General features: G+C 42.7%; 1 protein-coding gene across 2 annotated transcripts in view; it reads right to left on the reverse strand.

The window, feature by feature from the left end:
* Positions 1-27,092, reverse strand: part of adam19a (ADAM metallopeptidase domain 19a) — a 193,864-nt gene that overhangs the window by 111,944 nt on the left and 54,828 nt on the right. Inside the window, exons 1-2 of one of the 2 annotated variants that reach the window (XM_060918024.1) lie at positions 12,998-13,418; positions 12,718-12,794 (exon numbers count right to left, since the gene is read on the reverse strand). In XM_060918024.1, coding sequence (XP_060774007.1) covers positions 12,718-12,794; positions 12,998-13,018 — 98 coding nt within the window. In that variant the 5' untranslated portion in view covers positions 13,019-13,418. Of the gene's footprint in view, positions 1-12,717; positions 12,795-12,997; positions 13,419-27,092 lie in introns of those variants that run through there. The other variant, XM_060918023.1, reaches the window with a different exon arrangement.

Raw genomic sequence — 27,092 nt, forward strand, 5'->3', positions numbered from 1 at the left:
TTTACCTCTTTACTAGCCCTAAATCGCCACTGTCCCAACTTGTTTTAGAATGTGTTGCAGGCCTGAAAAGTAGGAATGGAAGTATATTAACAAATGAAATGAAATTGACCAGACAAAATGTGAAATATCTTGGGTTCATACTGTCTGCAATGAAATACAAGTCAAAGTAAATTTAGAAATAACTGCTTTCTTATTTTATTTGTATTTTCCATACCGTCCCAACTTTTTTTCTGATTTGGGGATACACAGTGGTGCTTGAAAGTTTGTGAACCCTTTAGAATTTTCTATATTTCTGCATAAATATGACCTAAAACATCATCAGATTTTCACACAAGTCCTAAAAGTAGATAAAGAGAACCCAGTTAAACAAATGAGACAAAAATATTATACTTGGTCATTTATTTATTGAGGAAAATGATCCAATATTACAGGGGCGGCATGGTGGTGTAGTGGTTAGCATTGTCGCTTCACAGCAAGAAGGTCCAGGTTCGAGCCCAGCGGCTGGTGAGGGCCTTTCTGTGTGGAGTTTGCATGCTCTCCCTGTGTCCGTGCGGGTTTCCTCCGGGTGGCTCTAAATTGACCGAAGGTATGAATGTGAGCGTGAATGGTTGTCTGTGTCTATGTGTCAGCCCTGCAATGACCTGACGACTTGTTCGGGGTGTACCCCGCCTCTTGCCCATAGTCAGCTGGGATAGGCTCCAGCTTGCCTGCAACCCTGTAGGACAGGATAAGCGGCTACAGATAATGGATGGATGGATCCAATATTACATACCTGTGAGTAGCAAAAGTATGTGAACCTTTGATTTCAGTATCTGGTGTGACCCCCTTGTGCAGCAATAACTGCAACTAAGTGTTTACGGTAACTGTTGATCAGTCCTGCACACCGGCTTGGAGGAATTTTACAGAACAGCTTCAATTCTGGGGGGTTTCTTCACATGAACTGTTCGCTTCAGGTCCTTCCACAACATTTCGACTGGATTAAGGTCAGGACTTTGACTTGGCCATTCTAAAACATTAACTTTATTCTTCTTTCACCATTCTTTGGTAGAATGACTTGTGTGCTTAGGATCGTTGTTTTGCTGCATGACCCGCCTTCTCTTGAGATTCAGTTCATGGACAGATGTCCTGACATTTTCCTTTAGAATTTGCTGGTATAATTCAGAATTCATTGTTCCATCAATGATGGCAAGCCGTCCTGGCCCAGATGCAGCAAAACAGGCCCAAACCATAATACTACCACCACCATGTTTCACAGATGGAATAAGGTTCTTATGCTGGAATGCAGTGTTTTCCTTTCTCCAAACATAACGCTTCTCATTTAAATCAAAATGTTCTATTTTGGTCTCATCCGTCCACAAAACATTTTTCCAATAGCTTTCTGGCTTGTCCACGTGATCTTTAGCAAACTACAGATGAGCAGCAATGTTCTTTTTGGACAGCAGTGGCTTTCTCCTTGCAACCCTGCCATGCACACCATTGCTGTTCAGTGTTCTCCTGATGGTGGACTCATGAACATTAACATTAGCCAATGTGAGAGAGGCCTTCAGTTGCTTAGAAGTTACCCTGGGGTCCTTTGTGACCTCGCCGACTATTACACGCCTTGCTCTTGGAGTGATCTTTGTTGGTCAACCACTCCTGGGGAGGGTAACAATGGTCTTGAATTTCCTCCATTTGTACACAATCTGTCTGACTGTGGATTGGTGGAGTCCAAACTCTTTAGAGATGGTTTTGTAACCTTTTCCAGCCTGATGAACATCAACAACGCTTTTTCTGAGGTCCTCAGAAATCTCCTTTGTTCGTGCCATGATACATTTCCACAAACATGTGTTGTGAAGATCAGACTTTGATAGATCTCTGTTCTTTAAATAAAACAGGGTGCCCACTCACACCTGATTGTCATCCCATTGATTGAAAACACCTGACTCTAATTTCACCTTCAAATTAACTGCAGATATGTAATATTGGATCATTTTCCTTAATAAATAAATGTCCAAGTATAATATTTTTGTCTCATTTGTTTAACTGGGTTCTCTTTATCTACTTTTAGGACTTGTGTGAAAATCTGATGATGTTTTAGGTCATATGTATGCAGAAATATAGACAATTCTAAAGGGTTCACAAACTTTCAAGCACCACTGTACTTTGGATCTTGATTGGTTCATACAGTCTGTGACACAAGATCAATCCAGTTTTCAGCTTCTATTGGTCTCATAAGAAAATAGTACAACTGCTGCAGTGACAGTTTTCACACTCTGACTGTGGTCTGCTCATTCAAATGAATTTCCGCTGAAAGCGGAAAAAATTGTTTTGGGTAAATTTAATAAGTGTGAAGTCCATTGGTTTTCCAAAGTTTGACAATTTTGCCTTCAAAGAACTGCCAAAGTGATCACAATGTAAAGCAACAGATGGCTATATTTTTGAAGCGGTGACTGTGAGGCTGCTGCAGATGTGACACACTTGCATCCCCTGGACAATTATCTATATAAATTCGTCTACAGTCAGTGCGTTTACATGCACATAGAGAGAATCGAATTTCTGCCATTGCTCGACTGAAATCGAAGTTCAAAATGCCATGGAAACACCTTAATTCGGCTGAAATTGAACAGAACTTGATTTCTCGGAATCGAGCTACATGACCTAGATTATGCGATTTCTGCCGAGCTACTTAGTGTATGTAAACCCTATCGAGCTTGTAGTCGAGCTACTTACTGCCCCTTCCGGAAGTGACGAGAGACGAGACCACAAGCGGGAAACACAACAGCCTCGGTCGGCATGACAACAGTAGTAGCGAGCAGCAGAAGAGGTCAGGAGGAACAAACGAAGAAGAGAAAATGGCGAGCAGAAACGTGCACTTTTGGAGCAATGAGGAGACAGAGTTCATGCTCATTCAGCTTAAGGAGTTGAATATATTAAAATTCATGGACGGGAGAAAAACGCGCAATGGAGAACACGGAACTGATAACTTTGTTTACACTCTTGAATCGCTCTTCTTCATGACGACAACCGGAAGTGTACCAACACGATGGGGCGTGTAGCGCCACCTGTGGCTCGGGTGCACAATGCACCTCACACAATAGCTCGATTTCATTGTGTGCATGTACGATTGGATTTCTCTGGCACCCCTGCTGGGACCCTTAGCTCGATTACCGACAGCAGCTCGATTTGGATGTGCATGTAAATGTAGTCATTGTGTGAAAAAAGCAAACACTACCACATTAACATTTGAACACAAACTGTCAAGGCGAAGGTGCAATGTGGGCAGTTTTCAGACCATTACTTTTTGTAATTCACCAAACTAACTCTTAATGATTTTAGAACTTTGCCTCGTGGGAATAATAAAGATGAAGGTCAGTGGTTTTAAGCTCTCATTTGAGCTCAAATATGGGAATGATTTTTGGTTAAAACACTTTTTTCCTCTCCCATTTCCCAAGCCTCTTTTCTCTTGCACCTTATCATTTCCACTCCACGATCCTTACTTCACCTGGGCTCTTTTTTCTTGCTTAGCTCACCCTCATTCCTACTTCTCATCTTAGTTATCATATATTTCTGCTTTTCCCTCCCCTCCCTCCTTCCAATATGGTTATACACATGCTTATCCATTATCACATAGAAGCACCGTCCTCAATATTGCTCCTTTTACCGAAATGTTCTTCTTCCTTTTATGCTTTCCGTGAAGCACAGCAGATACTGCTGCATGCATGAAAAGACACCACAAGACAGACCTTCTTCCTTTTGTTTGGGTGCATCACACAATTAAAGACCCAAGCTGCATTTAAATCACAATAAGGCTCTAAATGCCACCTGGGAAGAGACTGATTTCAACAAATTTAATTTTCCGAGGAGACAGATTTCATTTAAAGATAAGGGAATGGAATAAGCTCAGAAAATCCAATGTGAAAGGGATGTTTGGTTCTCAAGGAGATTAAAACTCATTACCTGAGGTTGAACACCTTACCTACAGCACAGATGCCGTTTGATTATACAGTACTCCATAAATGGACTTGTTCACTCTAAACAATCACCTAGTCAGTTATTTTCAGAGCCATCTCACACACACACACACACACACACACACACACACACACACACACACAGTCTGAAGAGAACGCTATATATGCCCAAAGTACAGTATGAAATGAATTCATATAATTTAATCTGGTGTGTTAATGTAAAATTAAAGTCTGTAATGATTTTGCGTTGCTTGTTTCGAGCTTCAGAACCATGCGAGAATGACTTGAATAAAATCTGCATTTGGAAAGAAGGGTTTAAAATGTCTTCCCAGCTACTTGCAAATTAGCAATACTGTTTTGGTGATAGTGGAACAGAACACTGAAGTGCACTTCAAATGACCATTAGTTATGACTCATGCAGAGAAGGACTCTTCAGCGTTTAAACTCCAGCATGAATTATCTCTACTGTTAACGTTTTAGTGCTTGCGTACTTGCCATATATCCTAAAAAATATTTTGCACCAAAAATCAAGTGCGAACTTTGGCATGGGACACAACGAATGTGAATCAGTGGTATCAGAACTCACGAAAATAAATAACCAGAACATCAAGGACGTAGTCGCTCATTTGGCCTGCCATCAAAACAACCACGACTAGCAAAACGTCAAACAGAACTGAAATGTGACAATGTGAGAGAGAACCAGCCTCCGCGACAAACTGTTTACAACAGGGACATCAACAAAGGACTACATTTTGTTCCCCGAAGGAAGATTGACCCAAAACATCGATCAGAACTGAATTCACATGATAAATGAGAGAGCAGATACAATTCTAGTCAGAAGGAAATGCGTTAAATCGACCCAATTACTAATTTGTTAGCAAAAATTTGACAATACAATGACTGAGTTTTGTACAGAAGGTCGAGTTCTTTCAAATAAAACAATCAGAACTGAAATCCATTGAGAACTGAGGGAGGGAGGAGACACGATGTAACTGAAAATAAACACAGTTGTAAACAAATTGTTTACAACAAGAAAATCAACAAACAAGTTTGTTCCTCAAGAGACGATCTACCCAAAACATCGATCAGAACTGAAATCAGGTGAGAACTGCAACAGGAGATAAAATGCTAATGAAAAGTCCCAAAATTTGTGAAGTTGACCTAACTAGCAGTTTGTTAGCAAAAATTTGACAATACAATGACCAAGTGTTGGACAGAAGGACGAGATCTTTCAAACAAAACAATCAGAACTGAAATCTATTGAGAATTGAGGGAGGAGATATGATGTAACTGAAAATAAACAAAGTTGTAAGCAAATTGTTTACAACAGGAAAATCAACAAACAAACAACCAAGTTTTGTTCCTCAAGGGAAGATCTACCCAAAACATCGATAAGAACTGGAATCAGATGAGAAATGAGAAAGCAGATACAATTCTAGTGAGAGGCCTGGAAAACTCATTAACTTGGTCTAATTACTAACTCGTTAGCAAAAAATTTGACAAAACAATGACCAAGTTTTGTGCAGAGTGATGACTTCTTTCAAACAAAACAATCAGACTGGAGAATTGACGGAGGAGACACAGCGCCTTGAAAAAGTATTCATACCCCTTGAACTTTTTCACATTTTTCCACCTTACAACCACGAACTTAAAAGTTTTTTATTGAGATTTTATGTGATAGACCAACACAAAGTAGCACATAATTGTGAAGTGAAACGAAAATGATAAATGGTCTTCAAAATTTAAAACAAATAAAAATCTGAAAAATGTGGTGTGCATTAGTATTCAGCCCCCCTGCGTCAATACTTTGTAGAGCCACCTTTTGCTGCAATTACAGCTGCAAGTCTTTTGTGGTATGTCTCTACCAGCTTTGCACATCTAGACACTGAAATTTTTGCCCATTCTTCTTTGCAAAATAGCTCAAGCTCAACCAGATTGGATGGAGAGCGTCTGTGAACAGCAATTTTCAAGTCTTGCCACAGATGCTCAATGGGATTTAGGTCTGGACTTTGACTGGGCCATTCTAATACATGAATATTCTTTGATCTAAACCATTCCATTGTAGCTCTGGCTGTATGTTTAGGGTCATTGTCTTGCTGGAAGGTGAATCTCCTTCCCAGTCTCAAGTCTTTTGCAGCCTCCAACAGGTTTTCTTCCAGGATTGCCCTGTATTTAGCTCCATCCATCTTCCCATCAACTCTGACCAGCTTCCCTGTCCCTGCTGAAGAAAAGCATCCCCATAGCATGATGCTGCCACCACCATGTTTCACAATGGGGATGGTGTGTGCAGGGTGATGAGCAGTGTTAGTTTTCCGCCACACATAGCACTTTGCATTTAGGCCAAAAAGTTCAACTTTGGTCTCATCTGACCAAAGCACCTTCTTCCACATGTTTGCTGTGTCCCCTGCATGGCTTCTGGCAAACTGCAAACGGGACTTCTTATGCCTGTCTTTCAACAATGGCTTTCTTCTTGCCACTCTTCCAAAAAGGCCAGATTTGTGGAGTGTACGACTTATAGTTGTCCTGTGCACAGATTCTCCCACCTGAGCTGTGGATTTCTGCAGCTCCTCCAGAGTGATCATGGGGCTCTTGGCTGCTTCTCTGACCAGTGCTCTCCTTGCTCGCTCTGTCAGTTTAGGTGGACGGCCATGTCTTGGTAGGTTTGCAGTTGTGCCATACTTTTTCCATTTTTGAATGATGGATTGAACAGTGCTTCTTGAGATGTTCAGAGCTTGGGATATTTTTTTATAACCTAACCCTGCTTTAAACTTCTCCAGAACTTTATCCCTGACCTGTCTGGTGAGTTCTTTGGTCTTCATGACGCTGTTTGTTCTTCAGTGTTCTCTAACAAACCACTGAGGCCTTCACAGAACAAGTGTATTTATGCTGAGAGTAAATTACACACAGTAGGACTCTATTAACTAATTAGATGACTTCTGAAGGCAATTGATTGCACTGGATTGTATTTAGAGGTATCAGAGTACAGGGGGTTGAATACTAATGCACACCACATTTTTCAGATTTTTATTTGTTTAAAATTTTGAAGACCATTTATCATTTTCGTTTCACTTCACAATTATGTGCTACTCTGTGTTGGTCTATCACATAAAATCTCAGTAAAAAAACTTTTAAGTTCGGGGCTGTAAGGTGGAAAAATGTGAAAAAGTTCAAGGGGTATGAATACTTTTTCAAGGCACTGTATGATTTAACTAAATTGTGGACAACGGACGGATGATGGACGCCACGCCATGGCAAGATCTCATCAGCCTTATGGCCAGATGAGCTAATGAGTCACTTGTCCTTTTAGAAGAAACAGTCTTTAAAAATGAACAGAAATGTATGCACATTGATCACGCTTATCCTACGATGAAACATCTTAAGGGAGTGTTTTCTTCCAGGATGACCCCGTCCCCATCAACAGGGCATGAGAGCTCACTAATGGTTTGATGAGGATGAAAATTATGTAAATTATATGCTGTGGCCTTCATAGTCACATCATTTTAACCCAGTGTTAGACAATGTCCTCCATCACCATCATCAAAACACCAGCTGAAGGATCTTTTGGGAGAATTGTGTTCTTCAGTACAGTTATGGCTCGACCCGCTACTAAAATACTTTGTATTGTTTTTTCTTATAATCTATCCTGACCAGAGGGGAACCGTCAGGGCCTTCTAGGCCTTCAGAGAAGGCCCAAATATATATATATATATATATATATATATATATATATATATATATATATATATTAGTGCTGTCAAGCGATTAAAATATTTAATCGCGATTAATGTCGCAACTGTCATAGTTAACTCGCGATTAATCGCAATTTAATCGCACATTTTTGTCACATGAAAAACCATTGTAATTCTCTTATCAGCATAAAAAAGTGAATGGGCTTGCTCACCGTTCGAACTACGGGGGTACTCGGGGGATCCGAGATCCCCTGAAACAGACATGAGATCCCTTGAAAACATGATTTGGGAAATGTTGGGGGGGTCTCTAAAATATTGGCAAAATGATGTTTATTGACATAGCAATCATGTGTAACGGGAAGCATTTGCATATCCGAAGTGAGCGCGCGATGGAGATCCGCGCTCTGAGACAAGTGCAAGCACCCCCAAGGGAAAAAAAAGGGACCCCCCCCCCGAAAATATCGGCATAGTTCGAACACTGGTTATACCAATGTTTTTTTTTTTTATTGCAGAGCATAACACGTCTTGTCACAGCCACTGCAAAGTGGGGCTGGAGCCGCTGATGGGAAAACGAAACCTAAGCCGAGCACCATGGCTCTTCGGGGGAGGGCAGAGGACTCTGGCTGTGCGGGGCGTGGCATCATGTCACAGAGCGTTAATCTCGCGATAAAAAAATTATCGCCGTTAAAATTGAGTCAAGTTAACGCGTTAATAACGCGACATTTTTGACAGCACTAATATATATATATATATATATATATCTATATATATATATATATACACACATACATACAGTATATATTTGGGCCTTCTAGGCCTTCAGAGAATATATGACATGTGACTGTTTTGTTGGGTGGCAGAATGTCCTAGGTTGCAGAAGCACACGTGCGAGGGCTAGCGGCTAGCGCCGCTAGCGGCTTTTATTATTAGTATTATTAGTATTATTATTATCTTCTAATTCTAATTTGGCCTCATTTTCTATCAAATTTGCTTCAGAAAAAAAGGGTTACTGTCCTGAAAACATTAAAATTGAGTTATCCAAGGAGATTTTTTTGTTTTTTGTCTCTAGGCTGAGAAGAGTTTAGAGCTGGCTCACTCATTGGTTAGGACTTCATTGCCAGGACAGAAGGCCATGGCAGCGTATGTATGAAGTGTAGGTATGTAGGAAGTGACAGATGAATTAACCAATCAGATTTTGATTTATAGTGGGAGGGACCAAAAATTTATCACCCTTGGCCTTCTTGAAGGCCAACGCTAGCTTAACCACAAGTCGGCGCCATCAGTGCAGTGGTGCAGTCACCTTCCAGCTGGTGCAGTGTTCATCAGTAGTGTTAGCAAATGCTAATAAAGCGGTCAAGCCAGTGCTATCGAGAGCAAGTAGCACAGACTAACGACTGAGAAACTAATATTTCTGTCTCCAGACTCTTTATCCATGCTGCATGCTCGCCACAGTATTTTTCACTCAGACTTAAGTATTTATTTCTCTGTGTAATTTATTTAGTTACTTTTAAAATCAACATCGACAACTACATACAACGGAGTGACCTGGCAGTCTGCTGCTAATCCCTTGCAACGTCCTTTGCCATGTTGTTTTTTTGGTGTGTCTGGCTAAGTTTTGGCTGAGCTCAAGTCCCAGCTCTAATAGTAACCATTCACCACTGATAGTAACCATACAACAACAATAATTATATTCTTGCTGTTTTGTTTCTTGGCCAGTTTTGTCGCTTTTAGATAAATAGTTTTATTTCTTTTTCTTTTTATTTAATTTTAATTTAAACAGACTTCCTAGGTTTCAGGATAGTACATGCAGTGTACTGTTTATACACAGTATGCAATAAATAGTAATCTCTCTCCTCATTTACTGTTTTGAATTTGTTTGCTTAACACAGCATTTATTGACATTTATTGTCAGTTACCCTTGGCTAAAGAAAAATAATCTTGGCTTAACAAAAACCTCAGAGTTATTTGCCAAATCCCATCGTTTCAATTTCATGAGAGAGCTCGTAAGCATTTTAATAGCGTCACTAACACGCTTCTGTAAAAGGAACATGATGGATAATGGAAAGCAAATATTATATATTGACAGTGAGTTTCAGAAGGTGAGCTCTTATAACCTTAAGTCCATATTAGTAATAGTTGAGTGCTGTAGCTTTGCTGGAAATGGAGTCGAAAGATGAGCTGGAAATGATGTCTGGAGCTTGACAGCACATTATCTTCAGTAGCGTCAGTGTTTATTTATTGGAATGGCTATTGTGTTGTGCTACACTTATTCTGCACTTTTTGTTCTTCAGTAAGCATCTGGAACTGGTCAAGGGTTAAGGATCAAAGTATGAGTATCTACACATCATGTATGTGAAGCAATTAATAATGCTGTGTGGCTCAGTAAGTTATAAAGGCATGCATAGACTAGCTCACTCAAATGTGCATTCGGGACAAGACCTGCTGGGAATTGGCTTTGACTATATAGGGGGAAAAAACCCTAGACTGCTAGTGGCTGAAAAAAGATGTCTCTCGTTAATTCATCAAATAGCCCTGGCGTTTTTCCTCTTTCCCCAGACCCAGCAAGGATGTGATGTAAATTCCAAGCCATTCCTCCATCTTCTTTGTCCTCTCCCTCCTCTTTTTATCATCTTCCTCTTTCACTTTGCCCTGCTTGAGAAAATACTTTGCCTTTCTAAGTTCAAATAAGGTTTTGGATGTTCCGCAGCAGACAAGACAGTGAGAGATCGCAAGGGATGACAAAGGCTAACACAAACATTAACTCTGCCATTAATGAGAACCAAGAGCAGAAACATAATCTTGTCCAGAATATTCCCTGCAGTCCCATTCTTACCAAACTCCATGGTCTGTGTGTCAGCATTTGCCTATTCAATCAGACTGTAATAGCCTGTTTTTCCTTCCCCCAGTCGAACAACAGTCGCTTAACAGCCTGTCAAATGTCCAACGCATTTACTGAACTGTCCAGACCACTATCCCAGAACCAGATTAAATCGAACAAACTACCTCAGTTTCCTCTTATTAGGATCTATTAGGAGCTGGGATTTGCACAACATTAGGATCAGTGTTGTTTTTTAGGAAAACGGATAATTAAAACAAGGCAAGTATGCAATAACATTTTAACTGTCTTCTTGACGAATAGATTAACATTAATTTCCTCAATCCTTAGTAATAAAGGCATTGTTTCATCAAATGCTGGCAGCACAGCGGCAGTGGATGATCAGCCAAACTCACACTGACAAGGAGTATGTTATCGGTCTGTTGATCACTGAGACTCTTTACCTTAAAAGACTTAAAGATCCTTATTCAGTTGGGCATATCATGTGCTATTATATCTGAAACACAATGCTTTGTCGATATTATATAAAGAACAAAACACCATGGGGCATGCTGTTCAAGGAAAATAATCGTTGACAGTGTGGTGTGATTATTTTTCCCAAAAGCGTTTTATTCCTCTTATACTACAGACATTAACAACGAGAACATTCATTCATTCATTCATTCATTCATTCATTTTTATCCATTTATCCTAACACTGTATTTAGGAACATCCATGAACCAAGTTAATTTGTGTCATTTTTTCATGTTATAACATCAATAAAAAGTCACTCCTTTATCAGCAACACCTCTGTCCTGAAGACTTTCGTGTTGGAAGAACAGCTTGATCTCTGACTGCTAAGGCTACGTTCACACTACAGCTCACGATGCTTTGCGATGGGTTATTGATGAAAATGAGGTGTTTTGGCGGTGATGCTTCCCCGAGCTTTGGGAAGTATTCCCAAACCCATCTGCGAGTATTTGCTGCTTAGTTTGCCGATGAAAACATCGCCACCATATTTCAATGCATGCACTGAAAATTTTGACGACGTTTTTGGCCACTCACAAGGCGGAGGCTCACCAAAAAACAACTCGCGAACCTCAGAGAACATTCGCCGTGCATCGCACAAATGGTGGCGAGGCTACCAATTTTTCATCGCCAAGTATTCGCAAACCCATCGCAAGCTGTAGTGTGACCATGGCCTAATGCTGGAGAATACTTCCAAAAATGCGTCTGTCAAACAATTCCCTGTGAATTAGCTATTACTATATCCCTCATCAAAAAATTCCCATGCAAGGATTGGCTAAGGATGGCTCATGTGACATAAAATAGTTCCACCATTGATTAAGCAATGTATCTTGTGATGTCAAAATTAAAAACAAAAATGGATATAGTGCGAGTCAGTCATGGTATATCCTGGATATACCATGACCTGGTGTCACAATTTCAAGATATACAGCCGACTCGAGTCACAGCTATGGCTCCGTAAGCATTTCTGTGTGTGTAGATTGACTTAGGGGAAGCCATGGCCAAATGGGTTAGAGAAACAGCTTTGGGACCAAAAAGTTGCTGGTTCAATTCCCTGAACCAGCAGGATTGGCTCAAGTGCCCTCGAGCAAGGCACTTAACCCCCAACTGCTCCAGCAAGTGTGGTGGCGTACCTTGTGTCTGATTAGCCAAAGAAAAACTGATGATGCGATCATCAGTTCAGGCAAGAACCTGGCCACAATAAATAGTAAAATAGATCTACATATCATGGCCATGCCTAGTGAGGCAGGCGATAGCATGGTACTGTACATTGCACACGCGCAGGTCATAGGTTGCGCCGACGTAAACAACAAACATGGCTGCCTCCAGTGAGTTTATGCTGAGATTCAATCTTAACACTTTTAGTCTGGAATTTTTTGAGCAGGGATATAAATCTAATATACCATGCACTGAGAGGCACGGGTAATTATGGATTTTCTTCAGTGACTGATATTGTACTATTTTCTTCAGGGTTGCGCCCCTCACAAAATAGTACAATGCCAGTCACCTCAGAGAATCCATAATTTCAACCGGAGCCTCTCAGTGCATGGTATATTTGATTACTATAAAATGATTAGGTATTATAATAAGCGCATTAATAGAAACATGTTATTTGCATTCCAACTGTGAAAGTATTATCGAAAACAAAGAAACACATTTTGGCCAATCAAATTCAAGAATGTGACAGACAGAAATAAAACACAATGCCCATCATCAAGCTGAAAGGAAAACTTACCGATTACGTTCCACTATTAGAATTAGCTCCAGGTCCACTGCTGAGACAAGAATCTCTCCTCTCTCTGGAAACCGATCCTGCACACAGGCATGGTGATGAATATACATTAGTTTGTGTTAAAATTCATAAAAAATACATCAGCATTCATGTCAGAATAATCAATAATCATTCTGATTCCAGAAATAATATTGCATTTACACTTCTGCTATTTTGGCAGCAACATCATACGCTTTGCTGATGTAATTTACCATGTACATTAATAATACTAGCTGCTCTCCACCTGGTCTGGACTAAGACACATTGGCAGCAGTTGTACAGATCGAAAGCACTCGAAATCCACAGGGAGAATGATGTGTTAACTGAGTCATCCAGCAAAACAAAACTGTCCTTTCCCAGGCAAAAATGTGTTTATTTTCGTGCCAGCACAACACTCAGGCTCAGCCATTATGAATAGAAAGGCATGGGGTTGTAGCCAACACATGAGCCCTAGCGGCTAGCTTTTTGCTCCTGTTTGCTCTATATGCACTGCATGTGGTTAGCTGTGCTAGCTGATAAAAAAGAGTGCCTTTGAGTAGGAGGCTAAGCTTTTTCATCAAACATGTATCTGTTTTCCAAGAACGCTCCATCAATAGACAAGCTCCCCCCTCCCCTATTCCCTCTCTGGCCTTCTAATCTAAAGTAAGATACAACAAGAGTGGAGGAGAAAAATGCTCTCGGGCAGGCCAGCAGCGACCAAAATGCCCAGAACGTTCTATAAACAAGCTCAGCGTAGACATCCGGATATGATGTGGCTGTGAGGAAACAGGGATGAGTCTGTACAGGCCTTTAAGGATGCATGGTATGTCAGTATTCAAAGTATATTCGTGTCTCCGATGCGCCTCTATTACAGTATTCCAGTACTTACTGCAGTAGCTGATTTCAAAGGTATTCATACCATTTCAGGCTATTTTGTAGCATTTTTTTTTAATGTCACATTATTTTTTTTCCTGACTACATAACTAAGAGAACTTTGATATCCATAACACAGTAGTCCCTGGCCAAATAATTAATATAGAGATGCAAAATTAATGTCAATTTAATGTGCAGCAAACACAGGCCTGTACATTTCCATCTAAAGTGAGAATATTATTGAATGCAAAGCGTGGCTGTGTGGGATAAGAGGAGAAGAGATGAAGAGGTCTCGAGAGCAATTTGTGGCTCACCGACTGAAGAAAAAAAGTTGAGATGGAGAGAGAGAGAGAGAGAGAGAGAGAGGGAGAGAAGCCCTTTCTTTAAGCACGCAAACACTTAGTGAGCCTCGCCGAAGGCAGAAAGAGAGGGGAAAATATGGAAAGGAGGAGGGTGGAGGCTGATAAGTGAGATGGAGATTACAAGAGGGTATCAAAGATGAAGAGAAACTTGGAAAATATGTGGAAAATATTTTGCGATTAACTGCAGAATTATTGGCACCTTTCAAAATACATATGTATAGAATAAATATTACACACTATGATTGAAAAAATTCCTCTCAATCACAGTAGGTACTCCCTTTTCCTCTAATAAAAAAAAAATTCTCAGAAGAACATTTTTTAATAATAATAATGTTTTTCTTCAGAAGCTCGGTGTAGTGGTTAGCCCTGTCGCCTCACAGCAAGAAGGTTCTGGGTTCGAGCCCAGTGGCTGACGGGGGCCTTTCTGTGTGGAGTTTGCATGTTCTCCCCGTGTCTGTGTGGGTTTCCTCCGGGTGCTCCGGTTTTCCCCACAGTCCAAAATACACGTGGTTAGGTTAACATGGGCCAGCCTTGGGCTGAAGTGCCCTTGAGCAAGGCACCTAACCCCCAACTGCTCCCCGGGTGCTGTAGCATAACTGCCCACTCCTCTGTGTATGTGTGTGTGCTCATTACTCACTTGTGTGTGTTCACTGCTTCAGATGGGTTAAATGCAGAGGAGAAATTTCACTGTGCTTGAGTGTGCATGTGACAATTAAAGGCTTTTCTTCTTCTTCTTCTTCTTCTTCTTCACCTGATACCCATTACTCAAGATGGAAGTAGATCTGACTTGTTTTATGGGTTGATTTTCTACAAGCTCTGATGAACACTGATGACATTAAATTCCACTACATAGCAGAATATTTTCACCAAAACTTGACTGCTTCTGCCTTAAGAACTTAAAAATGACAAAACAGCTAAGAATGCAGACGACCTTGTTAATGCTTTACACCAGGGGTCTTCAACGTTTTTCAGGCCAGGGACCCCCAAACAGATGGCGAACTGGGCCAGGGACCCCCTACTATATATACGGCATAGAATTGTATTTTACATTAAATTGAGCTTAGTGTCATGTATAAACATTGCTACTCTGTTATGGTACATTCAATACAAGGAAAAATACACAGGTTAATACTGTATTTTCATGTTTTTTATTTTAAAGATGGGCTAGATAGGCCCTACAGGGTGGATGTGCTACTGCCATTTTTAAACACAACTTGCATATAACACAGGCCTATTAAGATCGTTCACTGATTCAACCAAAAAACAAGTGCAAGGGAGAGAGTGGCTGTGCTTCTACCATTTACACATACATCTTGCACAAATACAGAGTTATTCAAATAATTAACAATTAACACAAATCAAGTTAAACTTTGATCATAACACATCAAGTTAAACTGTGAACATACATGAAAAGGGTACAGTGAACCCCCAAGCCATCTGTGAATTCCCACATTAGTGAGATGTCTGACCCTGATGAGTTGCACATAACATATCTATCCTGGGGTAGATGGAGGTTGTCAGGCAGAGGGTCAGATCAGCCTCAGGCTGCAGCCTTGACCTGTATTTGTTCTTCAGGAAAGTGAGAGAAGAAAATCCACTTTCACAAAGATATGTAGTTGCAAAGGGCAAAAGGCTCATCATAGCTTTTGCTGCCAATTGTGGAAAGTCTTTCTGACAAGAGATCCAGAACTGACTGAGTGATTTTGTGTCATATATGTGTTTGTATGTACTGTCAGTGGATAGTTCGATAAGCTGATCCTCCTCTGTCACTGTCAGCTGTGCGCCATTTGCCGCATTAACAGTAAATGGGCACAGTATCCATGTCTTGTCTCTTCGCCAGGAGTCGGCCTCAGAGAAGTAGCGCCTGAACTGCCCCTCGAGCGCCTCCAAATGCGCGAGAATTGCATGCGTTACGGGGGGTGAGAGCACAGCAGAATCGCCCAGCTCATCAACTGATGGAAACATGGAAAACGTTTCCTGTCCAATGCGCTCCCTCCATCGTTTGATTTTTTTGATAAAGCCTTCCATTTTGTCATAGAGGTGAATTGCAACTGTATTGCGGCCTTGCATCGAGCTGTTCAGTTTGTTCAATTCAGCAAAAATGTCAACCAGGTAGGCAAGCTTGGTGAGCCAAACGTTGTCATTGAAAAGTGCAGCCAGGTCTGTTCGCTTTTGCATAAGTAAAAACTTCCGAATGGATTTGCGCAATTCCAACACACGTGACAACCCTGTTCCACGTGAAAGCCATCTCACTTCGGAATGGTATAGGAGCGCAGTGTGTTCTTCTCCCTCAGCAGCGCAGAGGTTTGAGAAGAGGCGCGTTTGCAAAGCGCTCTTCTTCACTAAGTTGACCACTTTCACCACAGCATCCATGACTTCTGCCAACTCCGCGCTCATGTCTTTGGCAACAAGTGACTCCCTATGTAACATACAGTGGGTCCAGATTACTTGCGGAGATACATCTCGAACCAGCGCGATAAGTCCGCTTTTTAAACCGGCCATGGCTCTTGCACCGTCCGTACACAGCGCAATACATTTTGACCATGGGATGTCATTTTCTCTGAAGGAATTGTCGATTACTTTGAAAATTTCGGAACTGGTTGTGCGTTGAGGAAGGCACTTGCAAAACAAAAATTCCTCTTTCATTTCTTGATTATCTACAAAGCGTACGAACGCCAGGAGCTGGGCGTCATTGGCCACATCTGTAGATTCATCCAACTGCAGTGCAAATGCATCTGCCATCCTGAGTTTCTCAAGCAGTTGCGCCCTTACATCTGTTGCCATCTCATCTATCCGACGAGCTATGGTTGTATCAGAGATGGGGATAGTTTTCAGTTTATTTATGTCAATATCGCTGCCATACATTGTTTGACACATGTCGGTTACTACAGGCATTATTAAGTCCTCTCCAACTGTGTATGGCTGTTTCTTCTGGGCAATCCTCAGGGCCATTTGATAAGAGCATTTCAAAGCTAGCTCACCAACTTTGGCTGATTTTCTTATCAGTGTCTGTTGACCTCGGAGGGATTTAAGATTAGCTTGGAAGTATTCAATGGGTTTGTCTTTTAAGTGGCTGTGTGTTGTCTCCAAATGACGCTGCAGCTTCGATGGCTTCATAGATTGGTTTGAAAGAACAGCGGAGCAAATGACACACATTGGAAATTCAATGCCATCTCTCTCCTTGAAGGTAAAGCCAAACTTCATATAATTATCTGAGTATTTTCGGGTCTTCTCTCGTTTGCGCTTACCCTTAGCTCCGACATCAGCAACAACTTCTTCCTCGCCACTTTCAGTCGCGTTTTCATTCTTTTCAGAGGTGGATGGCATTGCTACTGTGCTTGCTGATTTGTTTGGTCGAATTACAAAACGATCCATTTTTCAGTAAGAACAAATATGTGGGTTTAACCCGGTTACAGTGGGTAGGCTAAGTTAGCTAACGGAGGCCAGGGGACAGGGCAGGAATATTTTTGTTGATATGAGTGATCCGGTGCGATTTTGCGACCCCCCTGCAGTACCTCCGCGACCCCCCTAGGGGTCGCGACCCCCCTGTTGAAGACCTCTGCTTTACACAAAAGTATGCACTACTTTAAAAAAAAAAAAATCAACAAACATATTCAGTCCTCCATATGTTTAAGCTCCAAATATCACATTGTCAGGTACGAGGTAGGCGGATGCAAGTGCAGAATCAGTTATAATAATAACAGTGATGTTTATTTACAGTGAACAAATACACACGCAGGCAAACAATCCAAAACAGCATGCTAGATCAAAAACGTGAAACAAGCAAAGGGTCGGGCGAGGCGCAAACAGATATCAGATGCAAAGCGAGAACAGGAACGAGAAACAGGCACAGGAATCAGGAAACAAGAATATCAGAAACATGGGTAGAAAGGCTCGGTAATGCATACTGATGTAACATAATACTTCGCAAAGATCGTATATCAGCACAGTCCTTAAATAGGTGCACATAGCTCCTTAATTGAGTTCAGGTGCGCGTCGTTAACGACGCACATGCTGGAGTCTGCTCGACGCACGCGCAGCCTTGGGCGCGCCTTCAGGTGCATGCGCCACAGCGCGCAGGACTGACAGACCCCCCCCAAAGAGCTCCCTCTGGGAGCGAAAATCCATCCTTCTTGGCTCTAGTGGGGGTTTGGGCTCAGGATCAGGACAAGACTTGGACTCCTGACTAGGAGTGGGCTTGAGCTCGGGACTTCACTTGTGCTCTGGGTCAGAATCATGCTCAGACTCTGAACCTGACTTGGGTCCTGGACTTGGCTTGGATCCAGGACTGAAAGTGGACTCAAGCTCCAGGCTGGATTCGAGCTCTGGAGATGACTTGAGCTCTGGGCTGGACTCTGGCTCAAGCTCAGGAGATGACTCTGGTTGGAGCTCTGGAACTGGCTTGGACACAGGGCTGGAAGTGTGCTCGAGCTCAGGGCTGGACTCGAGCTCTGGAGATGACTTGAGCTCTGGAGATGGCCTGAGCTCTGGACTGGACTCTGGCTCAAACTCTGGACTGTACTCTGGTTTGAGTTCTGGAACTGGCTTGGGCTCAAGGCAGGAAGTGAGCTTCGACTCAGGCTCCAGGCTGTATTCGGGCTCAGTAGAGGACTCGAGCTCTGGACTTGACTTGGACTGTGGACTTGACTTGGACTCAGAACTGGACTCAGGCATGGGCTCGAGCTCTGTCAGTGCATTGCTTCAGTCCTGGTTAGGACCTGGCAGCGGGACGACAATGACGTCTTCATGACCAGGCGGCAGCAGGACGATGACGTCTTCATAGCCAGGCAGTGGAGGAACGACGACGCTTTCATAGCTGGGCGGCGGCGGGACAACACAGACGTCTTCACAGCCGGCTGAGGCAGTGGTCACTCCGTTGTCCTCTAACACAGGTTCTGGAACAGGCTCAGGTTCTGGCACTGGCCTTGACTCTGGCATCGGCACTAGAACTGGCGCAGGTGCCGACTCTGGCATAGGCTCTGATGCTCTAGCTGACCTGGGCACTGTCTCTGGAGTAGACACTGATGCAGGCTCTGACACTGGCTCTGGCACTGGAGCTGACTCCGACACTGGTGCTGGCACTGGTTCTGGAGCAGATACTAGTGCTGACTCTGACTTTGGCACTAGTTCTGGAGCTGACACTGGCGCTGGAACAGATGCTGGTGCTGGCACTGACACAGGAACAGATGCTGGCACTGGCACTGGAACAGACACTGGCTCTGGTGCTGACTCAGACTCTGGCTCTGATGCTGGAGCTGGCACCAGATCTGACACTGGCACTGGAGCTGGCTCTGGTGCTGGCTCAGACTCTGGCTTTGATGCTGGAGCTGGTGCCAGCTCTGACACTGGCACTGGAGCCGGATCTGGGTCAGGCATGGGTTCTGATGCAGACTCTGGTTCAGGTTCAGATGCTGGCTCTGAAACTGACTGTAGAACAGGCTGTGGGATTGGTTCTGGACCTATGGCCTTTAGGAGGCGCTCTAGAGCAATGGCCTCCTCTGTTGTGTCAGCTTCAGGCGTGATAGCCCCCTCCCAAATTTTTTTATGAGAGTTCTTCTCTAAGGATTCATAAATAAACTAGAACATTACCTGAAAATCCTGTGAGCTCTGAAGGCATGGGTGCTCTAATCTCATGAGGCACTTGGCCCATTGGTATGCTTGTCCAGTCAGCCAGGAAATCATGAATGTAACCCACATGGGTTCTGGAGACTTGGGTTCCTCAAGGTCCGCATAAAAGATGCCATACTGGATGCTGAATCCACACGGGTGATACTCACCATCGTAGGGTGTGGGAGTGTAAACACCAGTACGCTGGTGGAAAAACGAGGCTAGAGGCTGAGATACAAAATTCCAGAAGTGGCGTGGCATGGAGTACTGGAAACCTTCTGCTACATCCGTTGTATGGCAAAATATTCTGTCAGGTACGAGGTAGGCGGGTGCAAGTGCAGAAGTAGTTATAATAATAACAACAACAGTGATGTTTATTTACAGTGAACAAATACACACAGGCAAACAATCCAAAACGGCAGGCTAGATCAAAAACATGAAAACAGGCAAAGGGTCGGGCAAGGCACAAACAGGATATCAGAGGCAAAGCAAGAACAGGAACGAGAAACAGGCACAGGAATCAGGAAACAGGAAATCAGAAACACAGGTAGAAAGGCTCGGTAATGCATACTGACGTAATGTAATACTTCACAAAGATCGTGCACAGTCCTTAAATAGGTGCACATAGCTCCTTAATTGAGTTCAGGGGTGCATCGTTAACGGCGTGCGTGCTGGAGTCCGCTCGACACACGCGCACCCCAGGGTGTGCCTTCAGGTGCACATGCCACAGCGCGCAGGACTGACACACATAAGCTATTGTACATGTTGTTAATTTAATACTGTAATTTCTGATCATTTTTATGAAGGTGGCCAATAATTCTGGAGCTGACTATAGAAGATAAATGCAAGGACCACATCATTTATTTTATATCCAACACCCGCATGACTGGAAGGGACATTTTTTAAGTTAATAATCATTAAATGTGTTTTTTTACATATGTGTGTCCTAAGCATGAGTTTCCTAATATTTATAACAAAGATGGACGAGTTATTACACAATTGCATTTGCTCTGTTCACAGCACACACCCATTTCTAATCCATTAAAAACAAGAATTGGAGAAAATCCATTTTCTCAGGCCCTCACAACAAGCAGTGCTGGTGCATGATGCACACTGAGGGATATGACCCAATATTCTCGACTGCTCTGGGATAAATATTTATGTGAGTGGACTCAGTCAGTTCTCTCCTGACATGATTGTGTCTAAATGACAAATGAATTGAGGAGCTCAGACTCACTGAGTGTGGTACACAGCACAAGGTGCCCACTGCCTGAGAACTCCCACTGGGCTGCAGAGCAACCGTGCCAGGCTGAAAACTTCACCCTGCTGGGTGCCTATGACAGCACTATCCCACCGCAATCCAGCTGGAGCTCTCACAGCAAGCAGGAGGGAGTGAGACATGCACTGCATAGTCAAGAAAGGCTACTTAATGTATATGGAACAAACGGGGGAGATTTTCATGCATGTCATATATAGTGCATGTCACAATGTGACCTGAAAACAATCAGTTAGAACTGTACATCCTGTGAAAATTCACTGCTCAAAGCAATTTAGTTCAAAAACATTTTGAAGAAAGGAAGTCAGTGTAGGGTGTAAACTTGAAATGTGGTAAGAATAAGCCACCAACTTATGCTGCCTTTAAATCATTCATGTAGTTGTACGAGACGTGAAATGAGGCAGGATGCTTCTGTCTAAGTTGTCTGAATGTTAGACTGGACACAGGTCCATCTCAAAACACCATGCACATGCAAATTTGAAGGTTCTGGGTTTGAGCCCAGGGTGCTCCGGTTTCCCCCATAGTCCAAAGACACGTGGTTAGGTTAACATGGGGCAGCCTTGGCCTGAGGTTGGGCTGAAGTGCCCTTGAGCAAGGCACCTAACCCCCAACTGCTCCCTGGGCGCTGTAGCATAGCTGCCCACTGCTCTGGGTATGTGTGTGCTAATTGCTCACTTGAATGTGCATGTGTGTGTTCATTGCTTCAGATGGGTTAAATGCAGAGGAGGAATTTTACTGTGTGGTTAAGTCTGTAGTTGAGTGTACGTGTGATAAATAAGGCTCATCTCATCTCATCTCATCTCATTATCTCTAGCCGCTTTATCCTGTTCCACAGGGTCACAGGCAAGCTGGAGCCTATCCCAGTTGACTATGGGCGAAAGGCGGGGTACACCCTGGACAAGTCGCCAGGTCATCACAGGGCATAAATAAGGCTTCTTCTTCTAAATTTACACTGACTGGCAATTTAGAGTACGGTAGGTATGATTTTGGGAGGCAAAAGGAAACTACAGAACCCGGAGCATGCAAAACTCTGCAAGCAAAGCTCAGGATCAAACAAGAGACCCTGGAGATGTAAGGTGGCAAAGTTACCTGTTGCATCACTGTACCACTGTGAAAATGTTTGTCCAGTTGTAGGAAATTTTGCTAATGAGTTGTAGAAGTGGTTTGGCAGCCTGAAATCCTTTGATTAGGAGCAGTTATACCAACCAGTTACTTTAAACCCATATCCATCCATCCATCCATCCATTATCCATAAACGCTTATCCTGTGTAGGGTCACGAGCAAGCTGGAGCCTATGCCAGCTGACTATGGGCAAGAGGTGGGGTACACCCTGGACAAGTCACCAGGTCATCGCAGGGCTGACACATAAAGATAAACAACCATTCACACTCACGGTCAATTTAGAGCCACCAATTAGCCTAACCTGCATGTCTTTGGACTGTGGGGGAAACCGGAGCACCCGGAGGAAACCCGAGCAGACACAGGGAGAACATGCAAACTCCACACAGAAAGGCCCCCGTCAACCACTGGGTTTGAACCCAGAACCTTCTTGCTGTGAGACAACAGTGCTAACCACTACACCACTGTGCCGCCCAATCCATACCCAGGGAATTAGTGTCTTGCAAAAGTATTCATTCCCCGTGGTGTTTTTCCTGTTTTGTCACATTACAAGCTGGAATCAAAATGGATTTTGGGGGGGTTAGCACCAATTGATTTATACAACATGCCTACCACTTTAAAGGTGCAATTTTTTATTATGACACAAAAAATAAGTAAGATTAAAAAACAGAAATCTGGAGTGTGCATAGGTATTCACCCCCCAAAGTCAATACTTTGTAGAGCCACCTTTTGCTGAAATTACAGCTGCAAGTCTCTTGGAGTATGTCTCTATTAGCTTAGCACATCTAGCCACTGGGATTTTTGCCCATTCCTCAAGACAAAACTCCTCCAACTCTTTCTAGTCAGATGGGTTGCGTTGGTGTACAGCAATCTTCAAGTTACGCCACAGATTCTCAAATGGATTGAGGTCTGGGCTTTGACTTGGCCATTCCAAGACATTTAAATGTTTACCTTTAAACCACTCCAGTGTAGCTTTAGCAGTATGTTTAGGGTCATTGCCCTGCTAGAACATGAACCTTCGTCCCAGTCTCAAACCTCTGGCTGACTCAAACAGGTTTTCCTCCAAAACTGCCCTGTATTTAGTGTCATCCATTGTTCCTTCAGTCTTGACCAGCTTTCCTGTCCCTGCAGATGAAAAACATCCCCACAGCATGCTGCTGCCACCACCATGCTTCACTGTAGGAATGGTGTTCTCAGGATGATGGGAAGTGGTGGGTTTGCGCCACACATGGCATTTCCCATGATGGCCAAAAATTTCAGTTTTAGTCTCATCTGACCAGAGAATTTTCTTCCATGTGTTTGAGGAGTCTGCCACATGTTGTTGGGCAAACTCCAAATGTTTTTCTTATTTAAGCAATGGCTTTTTCTGGCCACTCTTCCATAAAGCCCCGCTCTCTGGAGTGTATGGCTTAAAGTGGGCCTATGGACAGATACTCCCATCTCCGCTGTGGATCTTTGCAGCTCCTTCAGTGTTATCTTTGGTGTCTTTGTTGCATCTCTGATTAATGCCCTCCTTACCCGGTCTGTGAGTTTTGGTGGGCGGCCTTCTCTTGTCAGGTTTGTAGTGGTGACATATTCTTTCCATTTTGCTATAATGGATGTAATAGTGCTCCGTGGGATATTCAAAGTTTGGGATATTTTTTATAACCCAACCCTGATCTATACTTCTCCACAACTTTGTCTCTGACCTGTTTGGAGGCTCCTTGGTTCTCATGTTGCTTGCTTAGTAGTGTTGCAGAGTCAGGGTCCTTCCAGAACAGGGTGATTTATACAGACATCATGTGACAGATCATGTGACACTTTGATTGCACACAGGTGGATCTTAATCAAATAATTATGTGATTTATGAAGTGAATTGGTTGGACCAGCTCTTATTTAGGGGTTTCATACGAAAGGGGGTGAATACCTATGCACACTCCAGATTTCTGTTTTTTTTTCACCTTAATTATTGTTTGTGTCAAAATAAAACAACAATTTGCATCTTTAAAGTTGTAGGCATGTTGTGTAAATCACATGGTGCTAACCCCCCAAAAAATACATTTTAATTCCAGCTTGTAATGCAACAAAACAGGACAAACACCAAGGGGGGTGAATACTTTTGCAAGACACTGTATAATTTCTCCCCAAATTAATTCACACAAACATGTTAGACTGTATTCTTCATAAGCTTGTGCATACTTCTCCTGTCCTACAGCAAATAAAATCAAGTAGACAAATAATTTGTGGATAGATTCCAAAGAAAACTCGACATTTTGCTCAAACGTACTTTTAAACAGGCTGACTGGAAGCCTGACGAGACACAATATCCCCTGGGATGAAGAAATGTAATATGACCTGTCTGCATTTTTTCTGTCTCTGGTACTCCCAGATCATATTTACCACAGACACCCTATGACTTTCAACCTGAGCGACCATCATTCATACTTCATGTCTGCTGCTGTCTCCAATAAGAATCTGAAAGTGCAGAGATGCAGCAAAAGCTGATGTTTTCAAATGACACTGAAAAATGAAGCCCCAGTTATCACCGGTCTCCAAAGGAAGGCTCGGATCTGTGGAGAGGAGTGTGCTAGAGGAGTTACAGGAGTCCTATAAGACCTTGCATGCTAAATTGACTTCAATTCTGTGCTTCCTGTTATACTAATTTAGATTACAGTCTGGGGTATTAGGTAGTTTTAGGTAAGTATATACAAATATCTTCAGATTTTCAGTGTCCTTGATTTTCGATGAGCTTATCAAACGTCTGTGTGTGTACCTTTGTGACATCGAGTGTTAGGCATGTCCTTTTCAAACATACTGCGAGGGGGGATTTGCAGACACAGGGCATGCTGTGGCAACTCTACCAAAGTAAATGTTTAGCTAAGCCATACAAGTGCTCTCAAACGAGTATAGGATGTCAGAGCACACACACATATATGCACACATACACACACACACACACACACACACCCTCTTGGCACAAGATGTACTGACGACAGACATGGTGGGACAGACTGAAAAACACTTCCTTTAACATATTAAAACATTTCCAGAACTCTTGGCTCCATTCATGCTTTTTCAAACGCACACTCATACAGAATTCCTGTGGCCCAAAAGAAAAGGGAACACTGAAAATTATTACAAGTCTTATCACAGTTTATAAGCTTTCTCCAAGTCGATATTTGCAAATCTTTGAAATACCTTTGCTTTTTGCCCACTATAAATGGAAAATACAATCAACAACCTTTTCATCTGTCAGATTTACTTCCAATTAGGTCGACTCATTCACACAAAGAAACATACAATATAAATATGACGCAATCCACCCATACAGTCCTGAGCAGGTAAGGATTAAGGGGCTTTTTCAAGGGCTCCACAGTGGCTCTCTGGCAGGGTTGAGATTTACAATCATTCGATTACAAGGTCAGAATCTTAATTGCAGCACTACTGGAATAAAATGCATAAGTGTTATCCTTTTGATAAATAAGGACTCAGAAAAGCACTAATGCTTTTCGGTTCATTCAAAAACATAGTAAAAGCTCCACCTCTTTTAGTTATCTCCTTATAAATCATAACCTTAGCAAAGTGGGAATTCAACCTGCCTGACGATACATGTCACTGAATAAAGAAACATTATGTCCTTCAGCCAGCTCCGTCAGCCTCCTTGTGTGAGTGCAGTGAGTTCACTGGCCTTGATGCCACACTTCACTCGTCACTTTATATAAGATTACCGTAGATAGCCTTCATTTAAGAGGCCTTTCAGCCACACTTGTCTATGGACTATCAGTTATGTAAAAGGGGACATGCCCTGCACTTGTCAATTTTCACCTCGTCCACGACAAAGCGGGGCGAGGTATTGTAATCAGTGCGGTTTGTTTATATGTCTGTCTGTTAACAATCTAGTGTCTAGACAGTTGCACCGATTGACTTCAAATTTTCAACGTAGGTGGGCAATGGTCCGTAGATAACCTGATTAAATTTTGGAGGTAATCGGGTCAACGTGAAGGTCAAGGTCACCGGAAAGGCCGGACGAGGTTTGTTTTGCCTGGCAACACTTGTTTTACTGTATATTATTCCCTGAGATGCTTTTGTAAATTTTGCAAGTTATTTTTTTATTTATTTGTTTGGAAAAAACGCCTTGGTTCTTTTTACTCATGCTATTTTAGCATGGTACAAAAACCCTAAAGGATAAAATGAGAATTTGTGTAGTGTTTTGTTGTGTTCTGTTCTGCGTCTTCGTCGTGCTTTCTGTCCTGTTCTTTCTGTCCTGTACAGTGATAGTTCTATGATCTTGTCATTCAATTATATATATAAAATGACATATTCCCTTCTTTTCTCTTATAATGTATTCTTTTATATTGTCCTAACTTTCTATTCTATTCTCTCCTAAGTTATTCTATTCTCTTCTATTCTATTCTTTTAGCCCTGGGTAACTGATGGTGAGTCTCAGGTCCGGGAAGCCTTGAGTATTGGGGAAAGTGGAGTTACCCCTTAATCACCATCGCTCCCAAGTCCACTCTGACCCAGAGTGGTAGCACCTGCCTGGGTTCCTGCTATGGGTTAAATAGTACATCGCCAATAAGGCGCTGGCAGCAGGATGCTTTTCGGCGCAGTGTGGCAGATGAACCCAACAGGGTCAACGGCACACCACTAGATGGCATGCGGAAGAGCCACTCAAATGGCCAGTGGATGGCATTGCTCAGCAAGTCAGTTGCCACTATAGGGCAGCTTCCATACTCGTCAGGTCTGTGGCACTTTTGTGCACCCCTTGGCATCAGGTCTGGAGGTCCAGAGAGACAACACGATGGGGGCACGACATCGTTTGTCTTACCTTACTGTGCCAGGTGCTTCGTTAGGAGAGGAGAATAGTATGCGAGAGCTCACAAGGCCAGACATTCTGTGGCAGCTTGGCTGGGCCATCTATGTCGCCGCTGCGGGCGATTCTGTCACTCTGGTGCGGGCCTCGCGGCCCATCTGTGTTTCTGCACATCCTAAGGAAGCAGTCATCGTCGCTAGCGATGGACAGTCGACGAGGATAAAACAGACTCGTTTTGTTTAAATATGTAATTAGCTTTGCTCTTATTGGCTAAAATCTTTAAGCAAGAACTCTGTCAGCCAACACATGTTGAATTGTAACTAAACTTTGA

Source organism: Neoarius graeffei, chromosome 1 (assembly GCF_027579695.1).
Source record: "Neoarius graeffei isolate fNeoGra1 chromosome 1, fNeoGra1.pri, whole genome shotgun sequence".
In the NCBI taxonomy this organism is placed as follows: domain Eukaryota; kingdom Metazoa; phylum Chordata; class Actinopteri; order Siluriformes; family Ariidae; genus Neoarius; species Neoarius graeffei.